Source organism: Miscanthus floridulus, chromosome 2 (assembly GCF_019320115.1).
Source record: "Miscanthus floridulus cultivar M001 chromosome 2, ASM1932011v1, whole genome shotgun sequence".
Lineage (NCBI taxonomy): Eukaryota > Viridiplantae > Streptophyta > Magnoliopsida > Poales > Poaceae > Miscanthus > Miscanthus floridulus.
In genome coordinates, this window is record NC_089581.1 from 155867385 (window position 1) to 155886795 (window position 19411).

A 19411-nucleotide genomic window follows, 5' to 3' on the forward strand; every position below is an offset into this window, starting at 1 on the left:
GGCGAGTTCTTCAGCAAACAGGGCTGCATCGATTGATCGACCTCCAGCTTACTTGTGAGTATCGTCACGACTTGTATTGTGCTTGTAAAGCTGCATCAGCTGATTGATCTTTTATGAGCCATAATATAAGTTAGTTATCGATCTGTATCGTAGTTTGTAAAGCTGCATCAGCTGATTGATATCTTACGAATCATAATATAGATCAAAGTTATCGATCTTGTGTTAAATAACTTGTTGTTTAATACAATATCACAAGTTATCGAATCTGCTAAGATTAGTAAGATTTTCCTTGTTTTTGGTTGATTCACCAGTTATCGATCTTGTTATAATTAATATTGTATTAATTATAACAAATCACCTGATTGAGATAGAGATAGATCGGCATCATATCATCTTAATTGGTCATCCTTTGATCTGGTCACACTTTAAATCTCATAATTGATGACTTAATTGCACTAGATCGGTTGTTTTATTTCTATTGCAATCAAACATAGTATGCATCCAAAGACATGTTTTAATCTTAAATAAACTCACTAGTTAATGAGATCTAATCTAATGACACTACCATAGCTGCATCGATCCGGTCGAACCTCACTGGTAAGACTTTAGATTAGAAATTATTGATTCGTGGTTTTGTTCATGATCGAGATATGTACTCTATTTATTTGCTATGCCTGCACCGGCAATTTTAACCGATTGCCTATGCTCTCACACATATAGCATGTTTTTATGAGTTTGTTGACGTATAGATGGTTTTATAGATTATTTGGCTTTAGTTTGTTATCATTATCATAGCTGCATCGATCCGGTCGAACCTCACTGTTGATGATAATATATTAGATTCAGATTGTTTATGGATTCATTTATGGTAAACAGTCGATTATTCGCGTGTTATACTCTTTTCATCAAACTTATCGGCTTAACGTTTTATACTGATCATGTTCTATTTAACCGATGATGTTTTCTTATATTGCTTTATTGCTGGATGTCGATTCTGTAGTCGATGGCCATATCAATCGGCTATTTGGCCACATATTCGAACTGTCTGGTGCAACACCGACATGTTTTACTTTAAACTACTTATTATTCTCTCCTTATCAATTGCAGGGTCAAATTGACTAGCACGCCTTTGGTCCCGAAACCGACCGTTCTTGCGTTGAAGCTAAGCAGATCTTCGGGTTCACTCTGTCAAGATCATCCGGCTTGTTGTGTGTTAATCACATCGCCATATTTTTATGTCAACACACTTTTTGGCACGCTTGATGGAACTCGAACCCACAATCCTTTGATTAGAAGTCAAATGCCTTCTTAATATTTTATTAGTTTCCAGATTACGGTGGAACAATTGTCGGTCAACTTATACTTCATCAACGAGATTCGGCCAAGGGAAGTTCCAGAGGCTTTTCAAGAGAGGCTACTTTTTGTTCGAAAGCAGCTGCCCAAGCAAACAAGAAAAGGATCATGAAATTGAGTCCAACTGTACAAATCAAGAACCAAATGAGTCTTCATGGCCGATTAGGAATCATTGTTTAATATACTTGGAGGGAGATATAGAGATACAAAGTTCTAACGCCCCTTGGTCTTCGCGTGAATGAAGATTAAAAGAAGCAAAAGCAAGGAGGATTAGGAGAGCAAATTAGACTTGTACTCTACCATAGGCTGTTTCTTCACCACTGTCGGCTGCTCCTTCACTTTCAAGACTAGATATACAAGCCAATGGGATGAGCTAGCAAAAATATTATGGCGGACGGAATTCACTGAGTACAACTGTTGCATCGGCTAAACACGAACCAATGTACTAAGCTGATCAAGGATGTTGTCAAGATCTTGCCGATGTTACCCACTCCAAAAGTTGATGGCACCTTTTTTGCCGATCACTTCTCCTTAAAATATCGGTCGGAGGAAGCGGAGGCATCGAGGCCGATTAATGGCTATGGACGACTTTGTCTGGATCGAGCAGGTAACTTGTTTTCTACTACTGTGGATAAGAAGAATCGGCTCTTGTTTTCTATAGCCGATGATGTTTTCTTATGTTGCTTTATTGCTGGATGTCGACTCTGTAGTCGATGGTCATATCAATCGGCTATTTGGTCACATATTGGAACTGTCTGGTGCAACAATAACATGTTCTACTTTAAACTACTGATTATTCTCTCCTTGTTAATTGTAGGGTCAAATTGACTGGCACGTCTTTATCCCGAAACCGACCGTTCTTGCGTTGAAGCTAAGCAGATCTTCGGGTTCACTCCGTCAAGATCATCCGGCTTACTGTGTGTTAATCACATCGTCATATTTTTGTGTCAACAGTATGAATATCTAAACAAGCCCTAACTGTACCATATTCCAGTAATCGAATCAGAATCACATAGCTACTTTCCATATGGAAGGAAGCTAGCGTGTATATAAAACCTAAAAACAAACTACAATTGTGTGTCTTTGGCTCTTTGCATTATAATATATATATAAGAAAAAAAAGTTTCACAGTTTACAAGACAGTAATGCAAAGCACTTTTATTTTTCCTCCGGGTCTCGGTGGAACGCAAATTTTTTTTTGGGAAAATGGTGTTCTTGCCCCTTACATAGATGTGCAATTGTGATTTTGTTCTCGTTTTTCTAACTTTGTGATTTTGCCCTTAACTGTTCACAAGTCAACGCGATTTTGCCCCTAGTCAACGCAAATTTGCCCCTGTTTTTACCGTTGACCAGGGGCAAAATCGCGTTGACTTGTGAACAGTTAAGGGCAAAATCACAAAGTTAGAAAAACGAGGGCAAAATCACAATTGCACATCAAAGTAGGGGCAAGAACACAAGAGCCCCAATTTTTTTTTTGGGGGGGGGGGAGTGTGGGACACGCTGTTTATTTGCCGGCGAGGTGATGCAGACCGGACTACTGGAGACTAGTATCTGGGGCGCGCGCGTTCGCGCATCCGTGAGGTGTCGCGGCAACCAATTGCAGGGATCTAAAGTCAGTGTATTTGTGCGAGATAGAAGTCTAAATATGGATATAGGATGGCGGTCCACTAGTACATCGAAGGTTAAAAGGTATCTATATTACAAGAGTATTTGCTGCTATCACAATACATACGGGTTATATAAAAACTACAATAATTAGAGGCGGTAGTTGATAAACTTCTGGGCTAACAGACTCTGTTGGAGTAGCTGTTTTGGCATGTGCGCTTGTCTTCAGAGGCAGCCGCTGGCGCTGTTTGTTTCCTAACTGGATTCATCAACTTCGGAGTTGCGCTTTGGAGTAGCTGTGGTGGAGCATTGTTTGCAGAGACACAAGTTTGATAACTGCAAATTAGTAAAGAGTTGTATGTGTAAATAACTGATCGGTTGATTAAGTATTAGCATGGACTTACGGTTGTAGTAGGAGTCGTCTTCAGGTGGATGGAGATGTGGGCCTGCACAAGCAACTGCGTGATATTAGTGTTTGTGTTAGAGCGAGTAATTGATTTGTGTGCCTAATTATTTTTGTATGCAGACAATGATAGCTGATGACTTTGTTGGGTAGGAGGCATTAGCTTTTTTTTAGGTTATGTGGCTGTACTTATGGGACGCGGTAGCAAGTATAAATATAAGGAGCTGTTTTTGGAGTTCATGAGCTGTGGCTGTACCATGTGGATGAGATGTGATCTCATCATCAGAGTAGGAGTATAGGTCGCGGTGGTCTGACGTATCGAGCACTGAGTCTCCTGTATGAAACAAAAGGAGAAAAAAGAGTTATTGTGATAAAGCAAGCATAGGTAGGTGGACGTACTAATTCTCGCTGCGCTGTCAATCAATAATTACCTCGAATATGAGAGATGCGTTCCTCTGGTGGAGTGTCCCTGCCTTGCATTTGCTCTGTGAGTATTTCATATTTCAGTGGCCAGATATCGATACTATCATTGGTCGCTGGTGCGTTTCTGAGACCTATGTGGGCCTGGAGGGGCAGTGCAGAGAGCTGGGCACGGACTGTTATCTCATATTGGAGGGTAGCAGATATGAAGTTTATTTCATTGATAGTGCAAAGTCTATCAAACAGTCGGTATAGGACTGAGTTGGAGCATAGGTGCGGTGGCATGCCCGAGATGTAGATGATGAGTCGCTCGTATGGTTCGTTTGTAGGGGTATCCTTAGCGAGGTGCAGATTTAATGGATTGGATCTGAGCAAATCCTGTAGTGGAACTGAGGTGGCACCGTTTTATGGTTTCCATGGCATGAATACGAAGTTGTTATTGTTGATGCTTATGAAACAGTTGGTTAGCAGGTGGGTTTTGGCAGCTGGTGTGGGTAGGCGAAGGAAAAATCCTGGCTCATAGTAGGATATGCTTTCGAGGGCTATGGTGATTCCATGATGCTGGTAGATTGCATCTCTCAGCTCATAGGCATTGCATGGGAGTGAAGCTGTGTCTGGAGCAGCTACCATGATGGCATTGGCAAAAGAGTTTGTGTCAAGATCTGTCAGATCTGTGTTGTCGATGATTGTGAGATTGGAGAAAGGGCGTCTTGGCATCTATATATATATATAAAAACAGTATTAATGTAATATCTAAGAAATTTCTTGGCATATATTGAATAAAGGCCGTCTTTGTATATATTAAAAAAAGAAAAGGAGCACCATTGTATGATGTCTGCAGTGTGCAGGGAAGAACTCTACACTTAGATTTCTGTGGCTGTTCTGGTGCCTAAGCACCGGCAGGTTGTTATGGTCTACCTGTGAGTTGTAGTATGACAAAAATGATTTGTGGAAAATTTGGCTTCTTTGCTGGTTACGACGGTAACCATGGGTGTATGAATCGTAATCCTAGATATTAGGCTGAGCAAGGAATGAGGGTGAGGTGGAGGATGTATACCTTGTATCTGTGGTGGATAGTAGCTACGCGTTTTCTTTTGTCGGAGATAAGAGGCTCGCCGCGTCTCGTCCCCGCATCGCCGTGGCCACCAAATCGGGGCTGTGGTCGGCCTGGGCAACCGCCCGCTGTGCGCTCGCCCGGTGCCGTCGCTTCGCTTCTATGTATGAAGCAGGTACTTCGAAAAAAGGTAAATGGCCATAAATGGCATGAACAAATTAGGTGTGTAGTAAAAAATTTTGGACACAGCTATAACTCAGGAATCAGCGTCTATATGGCAGAATGTGGTAGCACGACCATGGCTTCAGTAGCAAACAAGATGTAAGTAACGAAACGCAAAAACATAGTTCCACAATTGAATCTGATTTATTGCTTTAGGAAGCTGTAGTTACAATAGAAGCAAGAAATTATTACAGAGAGATAGTCTAAGAAGGCACAGCCTAGAAACACTAAAGAGCACTACCGTGCGGAATAGCCGCGACCTCATCTAACAGGAGCCGTGCACAAGCTTCGAGCGCAGGCAAAAGCACATTTGGGTGTTCTGAGGCCGCTATTACCAATCTGGCAAGTTGTGTACCCCTATTTGCAATTGGGAGGAGCCGTTGGGCAATAGCTCTACGCATATGTAATCCATGCACACTATAATCAACAGCAGCCGAACCATATAGCCTTTGCAAAGCAACAATAGCTTGGAACGCTGCGGCCTCATACGCTAAAGCCTCATCTAAATGTGGATGATCCCACAAAAACAATGTGTGGCGGCCGGTGTGAAGCACACTGGATGGCAGTTCAATCTCTATACCATAAAGATGTGTCCCATCCTGTATCACCTCATGTATACAAGATATATAAGGTAAGCAACATTGCTGTGCAATATCCCTCAAAATAGCTATATATGATGAGTTGGAAGAAAACATGACGCCAATGCTGGGTTTGCCAAATAAAAAATTTGTTTTCCGAGAAAAAAACTTTTGGTGGGGATTTTACAGATCTGAAATGTTTTTTTTTTGGCAAAGTCTTCGTGCGGAGCCAAAACTAAAACCAGTGTCGATATCCAGACAGCCATAAGAAGCGACTGCGTCCTTCTAATGTGTTTGCAGAACCCAAAAGAAAGCAGACTGATATCAGTTTACTTCATCATAAGAAGCACTGGTTTGCAGAATAGGTGTGCATACAAGGATGAGACGCTCTTACCTGAGAGCAAGCAAGAATCAAGTATAGAGGATCTTGAGGAACACCGAATAGCTATCCAACTGAGCACGATGTAGTACCTTTTGTGTAGCAGAGCGAAATAACCCAACCCAGGACAGTGATGCACGCCGAGGAGCCTGTATTATCTCATAACAATAGCAAAAGCAACAGCAAATTAGGTCAATACACAAAGGGCATGAATCATAAAATAAAACGGTGCGTGCAGCAACATATGAAATAGTTTAGGCGAAACCCAATACATGACAGAAATCGGATTCTAATTTGGAGCAACACTATACAGAAAAGAGTGTCCTAATTTCCCAAAAAAAATATATATGGTCACCAAACAAACAGCAAGTAAAAGATAACGTTACACTACTATCGCTTATTGCTCCCTATACGCAATAGACAGAAAAATAGCAGATTGAAACCATGTTACATAAAAGATGTTATTCTGAAATGGCTGATCCTGCATCAAACAAATAGCGTTGATTCAGTTAGTAAGGAATGACATGTAACCCAAAGGCATGTCTTTGCCCTACCCAAATACTGGCTAACTCAATGCTACACTACTATCGCCTATCGCTCCCTATATGCATATCGGTTAGCAGTAAGAGCCTCAGATGTATAACAGCAAAAAACAAATTTTGAAAGCAGTCCAAATAATTTTTATGACTTATAATGTCCAGGTCGTCCTCACCAGTGGCCTTTGGCTGTGTTACTCGTGTAGGAAATCAAATATAAATCATACGGTACCCCAAGTGTTGGCATGCGGCAAACAAAAGCATCAATTGGCATACAGCTGAAAAAGAAAGCAGTGAACCCATGTATAACAGCAAAAAACAAATTTTGAAAGCAGTCCAAATAATTTTTATGACTTATAATGTCCAATTCGTCATCACCAGTGGCCCTCGGCTGTGTTACTCATGTAGAAAATCAAACATAAATCAAACATGATGCCAATGCCGGGTTTGCCAAAAAAATTTGTTTGCCGAGAAAGAAACTTTTGGTGGGAATTTTGCAGATCTAAAATATTTTTTTTTGTTTTTGGCAAAGCCTCCGTGCGGAGCCAAAACTAAAACCAGTGTCGATATCCAGACAGCCGTAAGAAGCGACCGCGTCCTTCTAATGTGTTTGCAGAACCCAAAAGAAAGGAGACCGATATCAGTTTACTTCATCATAAGAAGCACTGCTTTGCAGAATAGGTGTGCATACAAGGATCAGCCGCTCTTACCTGAGAGCAAGCAGGAATCAAGTACAGAGGATCTTGAGGAACACCGAACAGCTATCCAACTGAGCACGACGTAGCACCTTCTGTCTAGCAGAGCGAAATAATCCAACCCAGGACAGCGATGCACGCTGAGGAACCTGTAGTATCTCATAATAATAGCAAGAGCAACAGCAAATTAGGTCAATACACAAAGGGCATGAATCGTAAAATAAAATGGTGCCTGCATATGAAATAGTTTAGGCGAAACCCAATAGATGACAGAAATCAGATTATAATTTGGAGCAACACTATATAGAAAAAGACTGTCCTAATTTCCCAAAAAAAATATATATGGTCACCAAACAAACAGCAAGTAAAAGATAACGTTACACTACTATCGCTTATTGCTCCCTATACGCAATAGACAGGAAAATAGCAGATCGAAACCATGTTACATAAAAGATGTCATTCTGAAATGGCTGATCCTGCATCAAGCAAATAGCGTCGATTCAGTCAGTAAGGAACGACATGTAACCCAAAGGCATGTCTTTGCCCTACCCAAATATTGGCTAACCCAACGTTACACTACTATTGCCTATTGCTACCTATATGCATATCGGTTAGCAGTAACAGCCTTTGTGGCTGCGAATTCAGGAAACCTAACGCCGATGTAGTATGGTTGGACTTTTGGTTAAATAGATTATGGTTGTAACATGCACATGGAAAAGTTCAAATATATAAGGAAACAACGCGGTGCTAAGATAAAGCATTACTATGCTTACACTGAAATATTTGTACAGATACTGGTCTGAATCAGGATTGAAGATGGCTGTGCTTTTACAAACACAAACAAAGGCATAGGCTTATGTCACCTGATTTACAGTGCAAAGCAGAGGATCTACGTGACATTAATAGGTGGTTTTGTACATTGATAGCGATGCTGTGCACAAGAGCACGGTTATTATACATGGCTAGCTTGAGACGTGGGCACATCCTTGCTCTGCTGTCCAATGAACTCTCCATCTTTGTTTTGAGTCAGAAGCTACCGATTCATCAATCTAGGTACGTGTGTTTCTGAATGAGTTATAGTCTGTATGAAACCTATACTGTTAAGGTAATGAGTGCTGAGGGATGATTAGTGTACCTGAATCCTATAGGTAGCACATGCAATAGGTGCTGTGACTGCAAGCAGATGGTAAGGTCTAAAAATAACACATTAAAAGGAAAAAGGAAAATTCCATATAGGCTTTTCTTTGAAGGTCATTATAATACTAAATGGGTGCTATACTGCAGTTTCATTTTATAAAAGAATGGACTAATAGACAGTACATCCATGTGTAGAGTAAACAAATATTTGTAACTATAATCATTAGGACTAATAATAGGGCAAGCACATCTATATCTGTATTATGTAAATATGCCATGTCAATAAGCAACAACAAATCAGTTAATATTTGGTCAATTGAACATGTGGATGTGGGAAATCTAGTCAAGATAGATGGAATATTGATTAAAGTAACTTGAAGACATATGCACAATCTGAAATCAAACATAAATCATACGGTATCCCAAGTGTTGGCATGCGGCAAACAAAAGCATCAATTGGCATACAGTTAAAAAAGAAAGCAGTGAAGCCAAGCAACAGCATGCACACCCAAATTTCATTCTGCTAATACCGAAATCATTTTGGATGTGCAAACGCAAATTAGAACACAGACTTTTAATATAAAACTCAACTTGTTTCTATGTGTCAGTAGGTACCCTTCTAAATTTTTCAATACAACCCAGGCCAGCGAATATCAGTTTACTTCATCATAAGAAGCATTTGAACACCTGCTTCTTATCAGCTTACTTCAGTTTACTTCTAAATTTTTCAATACAACCTTAAGAGACATTTGATGGAGCAATCTGTAACAATAAAATTTAATATAAGTAATCATTCTAAGCTTACACCGCACTATATCTTATCTCTCTCCTAGATCAAAGGGCACCGGGCATCTTTGAACTTGGATTCAATCAACACCTGCCTGCTACATACAAACTGCTAGGGTGCTCAAGTGTTGATCGCACAAACCTATCTCCACATCAAGGTGTACGCATGACATGGATGCAACTACTGTACGCTTGAGCAGACAGCGGCCACGCTTGAGTAGACGGCGGGCAGCAGCAGTTCCAGACCAGCCGCCGACGCGGCAGCCCGGAGCTATCGGTGCTCTACGCTCATGCTAATCAGCGGGCAAGGCTGCACAGGCCGCCATACGTCGACAAGCACAGATCCTAGAGCCCATAACGCTGCAGGATGCCCCCATGTCGCATCCCTCAACGCCAGACGCAAATCCTGTGGGGGAACTAACGGATCCGGCCATGGAGGCGCTGGATCTGGTCATGGAGGCACCGGATGAACCCTAGCAAAGGTGGACGAGAAGCATGCAGATCCCCGGCTGACCCAGGCGCCCGAGTGTGAAGGAGAGGAGGAGCAAGGTAGGGAGACCACCTTTATCTGGGGCTTGGTCGCGGCGGGTCGTCGCCGAGCCACCCGCGCCGGCCTCCACATCGGTCGCCGACGGCGTCCTCGCCAGCCGCGTCGCCCCGGGGCTGCGCGCCACCTGCACCTGCGACCAGCGGCGTGGCCGTAGCCGGTGCGTCGCCGTGGGAGAGAAGGAGAGGAAGGGGAGGCGCGAGCGGTGGGCGGGCGGCGGCGGTGTCCGTGCGAGCCGCGGGAGGAATGGGGGAGGACGGGGAAGAGATGAGGCCGACTATGTGGACCCAAAATCAGAAGCCGCGGTATATATTCGCTGGGCTGGCTCCGGAGTAGAAGCCGGACTACGCTGAGAGAATTCGTAGGCGAGAAGCAGACAAGAAGCCGGTGGAAGCCACTGAGGAGCGGCGGAAGCTGATTCCAGCGAAATCCGATCCGAGCAATCACAGCCACATGATTCAAGATCAGACGGCTGGGGGAGTTTTGAGCGACGTGGATAGGCTTGCTGGCGGAGGAGCATGTCCGGCTTGTCTGTCTTAATTGCGCATCTGTGGAAGTGCGACTAGCTGCGAAACTGACCAACCAGAGGTCGCCACGAGCCTACAAACACAGCACCTATTGACAAGCCGGTGGTGCATCAGTCGGGTAACTGCCGGACACTGCTTTCTGTGCAGCTAGACAGCAAGGACGTACGTAATCGGCTAATCGCTCGCGTGTGAAAGTAGGGTACGAGGAGCCCGGTACCACGAGCAAAAGTTTGGCCTGCCAGCACTGTAGATCTGGTCGTTCTCCTTTCTCCTTTGTCAAGGCTGGAGTCAGTCTCCTCTCCTTTGGTAATCCCCAAGCCGACCATCATGTAAAAGCGTTTCAGCAACAGATTCAGTTTTGGAACCTTTATTTTTGACAAGACAGTATTTGTAGCTTTGTAATACCTCCCTCCCATTGAGTTTGTCGTTTGAAAACCGTGCCCTCCTCACAATCTCGGTTCCCGAGCGACAAACTCAATGGGACGGGGTTGTAAGGTACAATATCTACGATCGCAGACAAGCCAATTCACAGCTTGTATTGTTCGTATCCGTCATTCCATCCATCTCCGGAATCCAGATGACGAGGCCCCACAAAACGCTGTTTTCTCGGGAGGTTTTGAGCGATGCTTGGGGCAGCTCGTGCCACGTGTCGAGCCCCAGCGCCGCGAGGGATGTGCGAACTAGTGGAAGCCGAGCGGGCAAGCACGCACCGCACGGTTGTTACGTTGGTGCAGTATTGTCTCCTTCGGCTCCGCTGGAAGAATAACGGTACAGTTGTAGCATCCGTCTACTTCAGTTTTAAGATTCCGACTTAGCTCAGAGCACATAATAACAGTCTGATTAATAGTTTTCCGCATTAGAGTAATAAGTATACGGGTAAATGAATGAATCCAAGACTTGTGTGTGTGAATATCGTTAGAATTTTTGAATAAATGTGAGAGAACAAACATAAGCAATTTTATTTGTGACTCCACATTTATCCATGAATCTCTAGCAATTATATATCTTATATCTCCTATAATTATTAGCTTGTGCAGGAGCATGGGTCGTACTATTGTTATTGATACGTTTACAACCTTTGTTTTCCTCATCATGAAATAAGCGATCCAATCCACGTACATTAGCAAAGAATAAAAATGACTATTTAATTTTTGTTTGGGGTGCTCCTATCCTATTTTTAAGATCTTGGGACAAAGGTCCATCCATCTTCCTAAGACCGGTCACACAAGATCTAGCTAACGTCCCGCGAGAGTAGCGTCCTCCCCAACTTCGTCCCAGCAAGCGTGCCCTCTCCCGACGGACGTCCTTGCAAGCACGACCTCCTCGTCCGCCGATCGCCTTTGTGGTCATCTTTCCTTCGTGGCGGTTGGCCCTGGTCTCTCCACTCCTAGTCACCGATGATCGCCCAGGCGGTCCAAATCCCAGTCCACGAGACCTCCAACCACCCCACACATATGCCCAGCCGCTAACCACTAGAGTGAGAGGGAGCGATAGGGAAGGAGAAGACAAAGGAAATAACGAAATTAAAAAAATGTCAATGACAAATGGATCTCACTTGTCATAAAGAAATTAGGGACCTTGATTTAAGGACTATTGTTGTAGATGAGATGCTCAAATTAAAGTAGAGGCTCTAATTGAGGCGCGATGGTTTCTCTTATCTTAATCTCGATGTTTGGAGTACAGGCTCTAGAGCGGGGCTTTGATTTTTACCGGGCATGGTACTAAAGTACTCTCTTCACTACATAAGAGAACGTTCAAGAAAAAAACTGCATTTTGTATAATCTCCGGCGTTTGGAGTACGGCCTCTAGGGCGGGCCGTTGGCTTCACCGGGCCTGGTACTAAACTCTCTTAACTATAAGAGAGCGTACATTCACGAAAAGAACTGTATTTTGTATGACCATGCTTTCAAATCAATCCAATCTCACGCAACAGTTCAGACGTTCAGTTAGCAGCATGAATGTTCATTTGCTGGCGCCTTTGTTAAGTTTGAGTAGTAAGCTCAATCTAGCACTAGCTCTTCTGTTAGGATCCCATAGCAAAACTTTAACCCTGTATTTTTAGTTCTTTTTTTTTTTACCATGAGGATCCAAATAGAGGGGCTAAAAGTGAGCAAATGGCTAAAAATTAGACTAAAATATTTTGCTTCCAAAGAGGCCCTAAACTGGGCTAAACTCCCTCGGGGCATGCGCTGGATGCCTCATACCTCTTGCCGCTCGCGTGCATAGCTGTGCATGGATAATTAAATAAGAATAAATCAGTCATTGTAGATTAGAGGATTAAAGTTTAGCCTATGGATCCAAACAGTCCAGCAGAACTAAAGTTTATGAGCTAAACTTTAGCCCTTTGATTAGTCATGCAAACACCACCTTAATCGTGCATCAGCCAAAAGGTAAAAAGTGAGAGATCGCGTGGATGGATTCCCTAGCGCAGGCGCAGGCGCTGGCGGTGCGCAGAAGCAGGACCGGAAATCCACGGCAAGTGCCATCAGAATCCCTCTTGGATTGCAAGCCATCGAATCTTGCGTGCCATTACCAGGACAGGCGTGATCCTGGGGGGCATCGGATCCGCTCGTGCTCAGATCTCGACATCTATCTGCGTCAGCTAAAGCAGCCGGCCTGTGAGCCATCGCCGGCGCTCGCCGCTCCTCCGTCCCTGCCTCATGGCTGCTCGCGTCGCACGTTGCCCGTTGCTGTTGCCTTCATGCCGGACCCTGTTCGACACCGATTGATCCGTCTGTGCCTCTGTGGCGAACCGGTCTCGTTTCGATCGCCGTCGTCCATCGGAATTAAAACATTGTAGATAATGTGGAGTGTGTTTTGTTTCCTTCCATCATTATTAGACGATGTAATGTAATAATGGGCTGAGAACGGATGCAATGCAACACGACCGGGCAAAAAAAAAGGCCCAATAAATAGGTTAGGTACGTACGAACCTTTCTTTTAGAACCATTCCATCGAATAGCTTTATAGTCGGCATGCAGATAGATCGCGCGGTTTGATGGATCGATGCATGGCCTGATAGGAACCTGTGGATTATAGCATGTAGCCTAGCTAGCCACCCAGCTTGGACACTAGGGTAGCCGGGGTGCTGGACCAAAAGGACATGTTCGTCGTCCGTGTATACGCAGTGGCGTGGTGCGTGCCTGTCTTCTCGATTTCTCTTGTAAACATGTATCACATATATACGCCGGCAGCGCAAATTGGCACAGCAACAACTCCATCGGGTGTGAGAATCGGGCGAATATATAGTTCGTGCATGCATGCATGGTTCATGCATGCAAGTAGTAATGTACTCCATATGCCTCGGAATACAAAGTGGGCAGCTAGCTAGCTTTATTTTGTTCGGTCAAGGTCAAGAATTCATGCATGTACTTTACAAATAACAGAGAAAAAGAAACGTAGCTAGCGTAACGAGGGAGGGACAGCGTACGTGCGCGAGGGGATAGATGGAGAATCGGAGGGTACGTACGTGTGCGCTGCCCATGGAAACGTACGCGAACTAGGCTAGGCTGCATGCAGTAGGTACGCTCCTGCTGCGCTGCGCTGTGCAGCCGACGTGCCCCGCGGAGCGCAAAGGCAGGAATACATTACGATTTCCCGCGGCGCCTCCGTACTCCTTACAAAGCGGCAGTGTCACTCACTTCATTCACTGCTAGCCGCTACCTTGTCACCTTTCTATCCTCAAAGAAAATAGCTCGTCGTCCCCGTAGTGCTACGTTCTACGACGTACCCACAAAGGCGCGCGGCGCGCCTGATGATCCTAAAAAGAGGCACGCGCGCCCGGGCTAGGTGGCTCATGATATCACTTCAGGGTTCTCGATCTCCTCTCGGTCTCATGAGCTGATAGATGCACCGTGCAACGCGGAGAGGCCGTGGCCCGTGTGCACTGCAGAGTGCTACTGCTACAAGCAATCCATGTCGCCGGAACGGTCTCGCCCAGCCGGCCAATGGGGCGAGAGGGAAATAATGCACGCGCGGAGCCAGCAGCTCTGTCGCGAAAGGCTACCTGAGTACCTGGCGCGTTTCGTTTCTCCTACCGAATACCGATCGAAAGCTAGCTATCGCTAGCGCCAAGAGACGGGGCTAGGCAGGCGGTGTAGGTAGGCGTCTTTGCCCGAGGCGAGCGCACATGGCCGCGGCCGGCGCCGGCCGCGGGGATGCCAACAATGGCGTTGCCGTAGGCTTTCGGGGCAAGTGGGCGAGCAGGCGGCCCCAGAGGGACGCGGATCCGGCCGAGATCGTGCCGGCCCGCGTCGTCCTGCTGTCGACCTGTGCGTGTCAACAAGGGGTTGGCCGCACGCCGACGCCGTCCGATCAGGGTCGAGATGAGTGCCGGCTTTCGCCGGTGCGGTTGCTACTGTACAGAAAAACGAAAGTCGATTAGGGAGAGCGACAGAGAGAGGACAGGATCAGTGCGACCAAGATTAAAAATCTTCTTGGTTAAAAGGCAGGGAGGGGTGAGCGAGCAGGCAGGAAAGGACCCAATCCGATCCTACGATTGATGGTATTATCAACCCATCTTTATCACAAGATCGGGCCTTTGCTGATCAAAATCCACCGACCTTGGTCCAAAGAGTGGATCGTGGACGGGGACGGCGACCGGCGCTCCCGTCCCTGGCTAATCCTTCGTCAATAAGAAACAAAACTTTCCCAAACCGGCATTGCGCAGCCGCACTATGGATCGATGAGCGCATGGCCACGCTGCTCAGGTTGTACTGGCTCTTTCTTGTAATTGATTTCTTTCCCCGCTTCCAAGATTTTCTATTCGCGACACAAGGAGCGCCTTTTCCAACTTGGGCACGACAAGGTACGCAATCCGGACGAACAACAGCAAGTGGTATACAAAATTTGCCAGTTGCAGAGTAATACATTCTCTCCATTTAAAACTCTCTTCTATATACAACAGCAATCAATGAATTGCAACGACAGGTAAAATTTTCCAAAAACAAGAGCATAAATAACCAAAACCGGAACCTGAATACAGGCAGGCACTCACAGATGCGCTGTCGACCAAGGCCTATACCGTTAGCCGTACAGGGCTCCAAAGCAAGCACAACTATGTAACTCAAAAAAGAGAGGAACCAAGCTCACCATATAATCAAGCATGCGCCAACCTGACACAACTCTGCTCACTCTTGCCAATGCAAGCACTCCATCTGGTTTGATCCGTGTGATCAGATCCTCAGGAAATGGCAATGGCAAAACCAAAACAAAATCAACCAGAAGGAGGAGCCAACGAAAAGCTTGTCCTCAGAGGTCATCTTCTACTGGCAAATGAAGCCAGCGCGCTTGCATGAGCTGGTGGAAGGGCACTCAGTATTGGCTGCATTTGCTGGCCATAGACAGATATCAAGTGAGAAACAGCCTTGCCAATATTTGTTTTGACTTCATCACTCTCATCTGGGGATACCACCACTTGGGCAAACACATGTATGACATCAGGCACAAGAGGAAGGATCTGCAATTGAAAAAATGTTAGGTTTGGCCCATGAATATAGACCGATAATGGACATCTGGTTCTAGAATCACCTGGGGATGTGATGATAATAATAAACTGCAGATGCAACCATAGACAGTCATTGATTCTTCATGATCTTCTTTTAGTGGCAAAGCTTTGATAAAAACTGGAAGAACCTATAAGAAAGCAATCAAACGCTTGTTACACTTTTGAATCTGAAACATGAAGCTGTCCAAACATACTAACTACAATGTTGTTCAAACCTGGTTGAGAGGAATTGACTGAGGCTGCACCATTATCATCCTAGCAATAGCACCAGCAGCATTATCTCTTACTGCATCATCTGATTCTGAGTTACCAAACAAATTATGCAGAGAACGAAGTATATCCCCATAGTATCTGCATAAAGATGAACAAGAACTAGTGAGCAACAAAATTACAGTATCAGGTGTTACTCTTTATTTTAGTTATGTAATGGAGACATTGAGAAGTAATCCAACTGCTGACTATAAAATGGAACAGCATCAAATATGTCTCATGATTCTTAGCTGCACCATCCAACACTTCAGAATGCTAGAGCACTTTAAATTTAGGAGCAGTGTTCAAGTTTATCAACAAATCTCATGGCAGGCTATTCACTAGAGGAAAAAAAAATGGTTTGCTTTTTTGGTCATTTTGAGAAGAACTCTGAAAGACCATCAGGTCCAGATGGTCATGGTTACTTCTAGGGTCCAGCAAAGAAAGAGAACCCGAACAGCATATGGTTTTGAAGTTGAGGATATGGCAATTGAGAAGTATAGGAAAAGAATACGGTTCTAATTAAACTGCTCTGACTTGCTGACATATATTAATCTAAATATATCCAATATGGATAAAGTGAGCATAACACATACTTTCCCCTTGTATCTATATAAGAAAAATGTTGCATTTGGGAAATTAAATCAGTAAAATGCAAGTCATTATTTCATCAGCTAGCTTTTCTGATTATAAAGAAAACTTAAAAAATACAAGCTTTTTTCTCAAATGACGCAAGAGAAATGTGTGTCATTTCATCAAAAGTAAGCACACAACATTTTTTATTAGTGCAGCATACATCTTTTTATTGCTAATGCGCATATAAATTAAATACTACTTTCTTGCATCATCAAATATGATGATTCTAGAAAAAAAAATACATACTTCAGTGCTGCAGCACCCCCATTCTTGCATATCTCGCCAACACAGAAAGCAGCATTTCTCCTATTAGTAGCATCAGATGACGCAAGCTCTTTCAACACCAAAGGCATTATCTTCTGAAGAATCCAAATGAAACAGTATGAAAGGGGCCGTTGAAATGATAAAAATTCATAGACATTAAAGAATGCTAGAAACATACATCAACATAAGCAGATATTGGAGCACCCATTTCCTGAGCAACCTCAGCTAAGGTTGCCACAACCATAGTCTTATCTTGGGGGGGATGGGGAGATTTCTGCATTTATTCCAGGAAGTAGTTTCAAAAGCAAAATACAAGACCACCATGTGTTTCAAAAGTATAGAACTTCCATTGAATTAATTAATCAATTGATGTGGAGCAAATGGGACTATGGAATACGCGCATATAGAGAGGGGAAGGGGGGGTAACATACAGCAAATTTCATCAACGGATCAAATAATTTTGCAAAGATAGGATGAAAATAAGATCCCATCACTTTTGCAAAAGCAGGCAAAAGATCTGAAACTGCATCCATGAGGACTTCATCATGGTCAATGTCGCCATCATCCTCACCATCTGATTCTACTTGTTGACAGCTTGATTCTTGACGTAAAAGAACCAGTGTTGCCTCAGCAAGCCTTAGCATGTCTGAAAGAGAGCACAGAAGGGCCAGTCTTTAACAACACAACCTAGTATTTTCAGGCCAACCAGTACTGAACAGGCACAGCTTACAAGGCTCAATTGCAGCAAAACCAAAGTCCTTCACAATGTCTGCTACACTCATGCAAGCTTGTGCAACTACCTCTTTATCGTCATCCTCTGTCATAGTCTTGATGTAGATGTTCAAAACAGTATCTGAAAAAATAAATGTGGCATGGTTATTTGCTATCAAACAGGCCAAACAAACGTGAAATGCAGTATATCCAGCATTTACCAAGGACATCCTTCTGTTTCTCTAGTACATCCTGGATGGTACAAAAGAAAACATTATTTCATCAAAATTAATCTTTAAATCGCCAGAAGGTACGAAGGAAGTAGCATATGAATATTAGCACAACAAAATACTCACAGCATGTGTAGGAGGTATTGCCCTAACAGCAGTTAGAATATCTGCAAGAAGGGTTATCAATGTAACTACCAACAAAGCCATAAAATCACATTTTACGGAACACTACAGAAAATAATATACATTAAGATATGTTGAAAAAATATACTTACTTATACTAGTGATAAATTATGAAGTACAGATGTTTCGAATTGATTAACAACATACCATTCTGGATTTTATGCAAAATATTGTTGGAATAGCACTTTTATTCTTTTTCCTGTAATTATCATATAAAAATAGTTGGCTACTGCACTACCATTGGGTGAGTCCATGAGTCTACCTCTACCTAATGTTTTGTTAAGTTTTGGCATTCCAATATGAAATAAGAATGCTGGAAACCTCAGTACACAGACAATAGTTATAAAAGCACTTCATTTAAAAGGCCACACTTCAGTGGATTATATGCCCCTTTTCACCTTGTATTTCAGTAATTCAGATAGCTAGACAGCTTCACATAGTGCAGAGTGCAGAATATGTTTTTAAGACATTTAATTTCATTCACCAAATATTTTTTTTTTTGTGAGTACTGATTTCGTAAAGTTACAGATTAAGCAATCAACTCTTCTTTTTGTTGAACCATTTAGCCTGACAATGAAATTTCCACAATGCTGCCAGTGCATGAACAAGGGAAAGGAATTCCTTGTGAAAATTCATGCATCAAAGAGAAATAGGGGGTAAATTACGTTTCAAAGAAATGACTGCCTGCAGCCTGAGATCTTCATGGAAATAACCACTGTGCCTGATCAAAATCTTCAGTGACTCCTCCAGATACCTAGTGTCAGTCAAGGAAGTTTCGAAAGGTTAAACTGTGACTAGAGCAGCTTAGCATTTCTCAAAGGATACGGAGCATAGGCACTCTTCGTGTGTAGTGCGAAAAAACCAATGGCCTGTGTTGCAGCAGCTTTCTCATCTAATACCCCCGTCCTAACACTGATATTTCTAACTCTTGGCTCATCATTAACATCATCATCAGATGAAACACCACCAAATCCATTTTCAATACTATCAGCATCATCAATGTCCACAGCAGAACCATCATCCAAGTTGCAGGAAGAAAATACGAGAGGGACAACATGAGGAAGATACTGAAATGTGAAACAACTCACTTTGGTAAATTTAAACATCAATCTGAAATTAAATAAAATTTTAAAGACCCTTGTTACCTGTGTAAAACTATCACCCAAAATTTCAGCAACATTACTAAAGAAACCATGAGTGTACTCTCTGAGTTCACTGTACTCCAATCCAAAACCCTGCAAGTACGAAGAACATAAAGCTTGCACTCAATGCTGTAAAAGTAACTGAAGTTAATGGAACCACAACTTACAGCAATAGCAGCCTCAATAAAAGGAGGCAATATTGCTTCGATTCTTGCTCTGCCAACTGCCATTGCTACTATCCCAACAAC

At 43.4% G+C, this 19411-nt stretch overlaps 2 protein-coding genes across 14 annotated transcripts in view; both read right to left on the reverse strand.

Moving 5' to 3' along the window:
- LOC136534151 (uncharacterized) overlaps positions 1-8578 on the reverse strand; it is a 167484-nt gene extending 158906 nt beyond the window's left edge. Inside the window, exons 1-9 of one of the 13 annotated variants that reach the window (XM_066526629.1) lie at positions 8381-8578; positions 7261-8294; positions 6727-7151; positions 6107-6163; positions 4839-5013; positions 3793-3946; positions 3618-3695; positions 3363-3404; positions 3004-3254 (exon numbers count right to left, since the gene is read on the reverse strand). In XM_066526629.1, coding sequence (XP_066382726.1) covers positions 3214-3254; positions 3363-3404; positions 3618-3695; positions 3793-3946; positions 4839-5013; positions 6107-6163; positions 6727-6824 — 645 coding nt within the window. In that variant the 5' untranslated portion in view covers positions 6825-7151; positions 7261-8294; positions 8381-8578 and the 3' untranslated portion in view covers positions 3004-3213. Of the gene's footprint in view, positions 1-3003; positions 3255-3362; positions 3417-3617; positions 3696-3792; positions 4499-4838; positions 5921-6029; positions 7152-7260 lie in introns of those variants that run through there. The other 12 variants (XM_066526623.1, XM_066526633.1, XR_010778683.1 and 9 more) reach the window with 12 other exon arrangements.
- A 6490-nt stretch (positions 8579-15068) lies between these two features.
- On the reverse strand, positions 15069-19405 carry LOC136540221 (probable importin subunit beta-4). Its single transcript, XM_066532225.1, has 13 exons — positions 19331-19405; positions 19167-19256; positions 18847-19088; positions 18687-18775; positions 17965-18005; positions 17830-17860; positions 17628-17750; positions 17329-17543; positions 17076-17171; positions 16880-16992; positions 15964-16099; positions 15772-15876; positions 15069-15700 (listed from the first exon to the last, which is right to left on the reverse strand). Exons 1-13 carry the CDS (start codon positions 19391-19393, stop codon positions 15500-15502), a joined length of 1545 nt encoding a protein of 514 aa, XP_066388322.1. The 5' UTR covers positions 19394-19405; the 3' UTR covers positions 15069-15499.
- Positions 19406-19411: the final 6 nt, after the last annotated feature.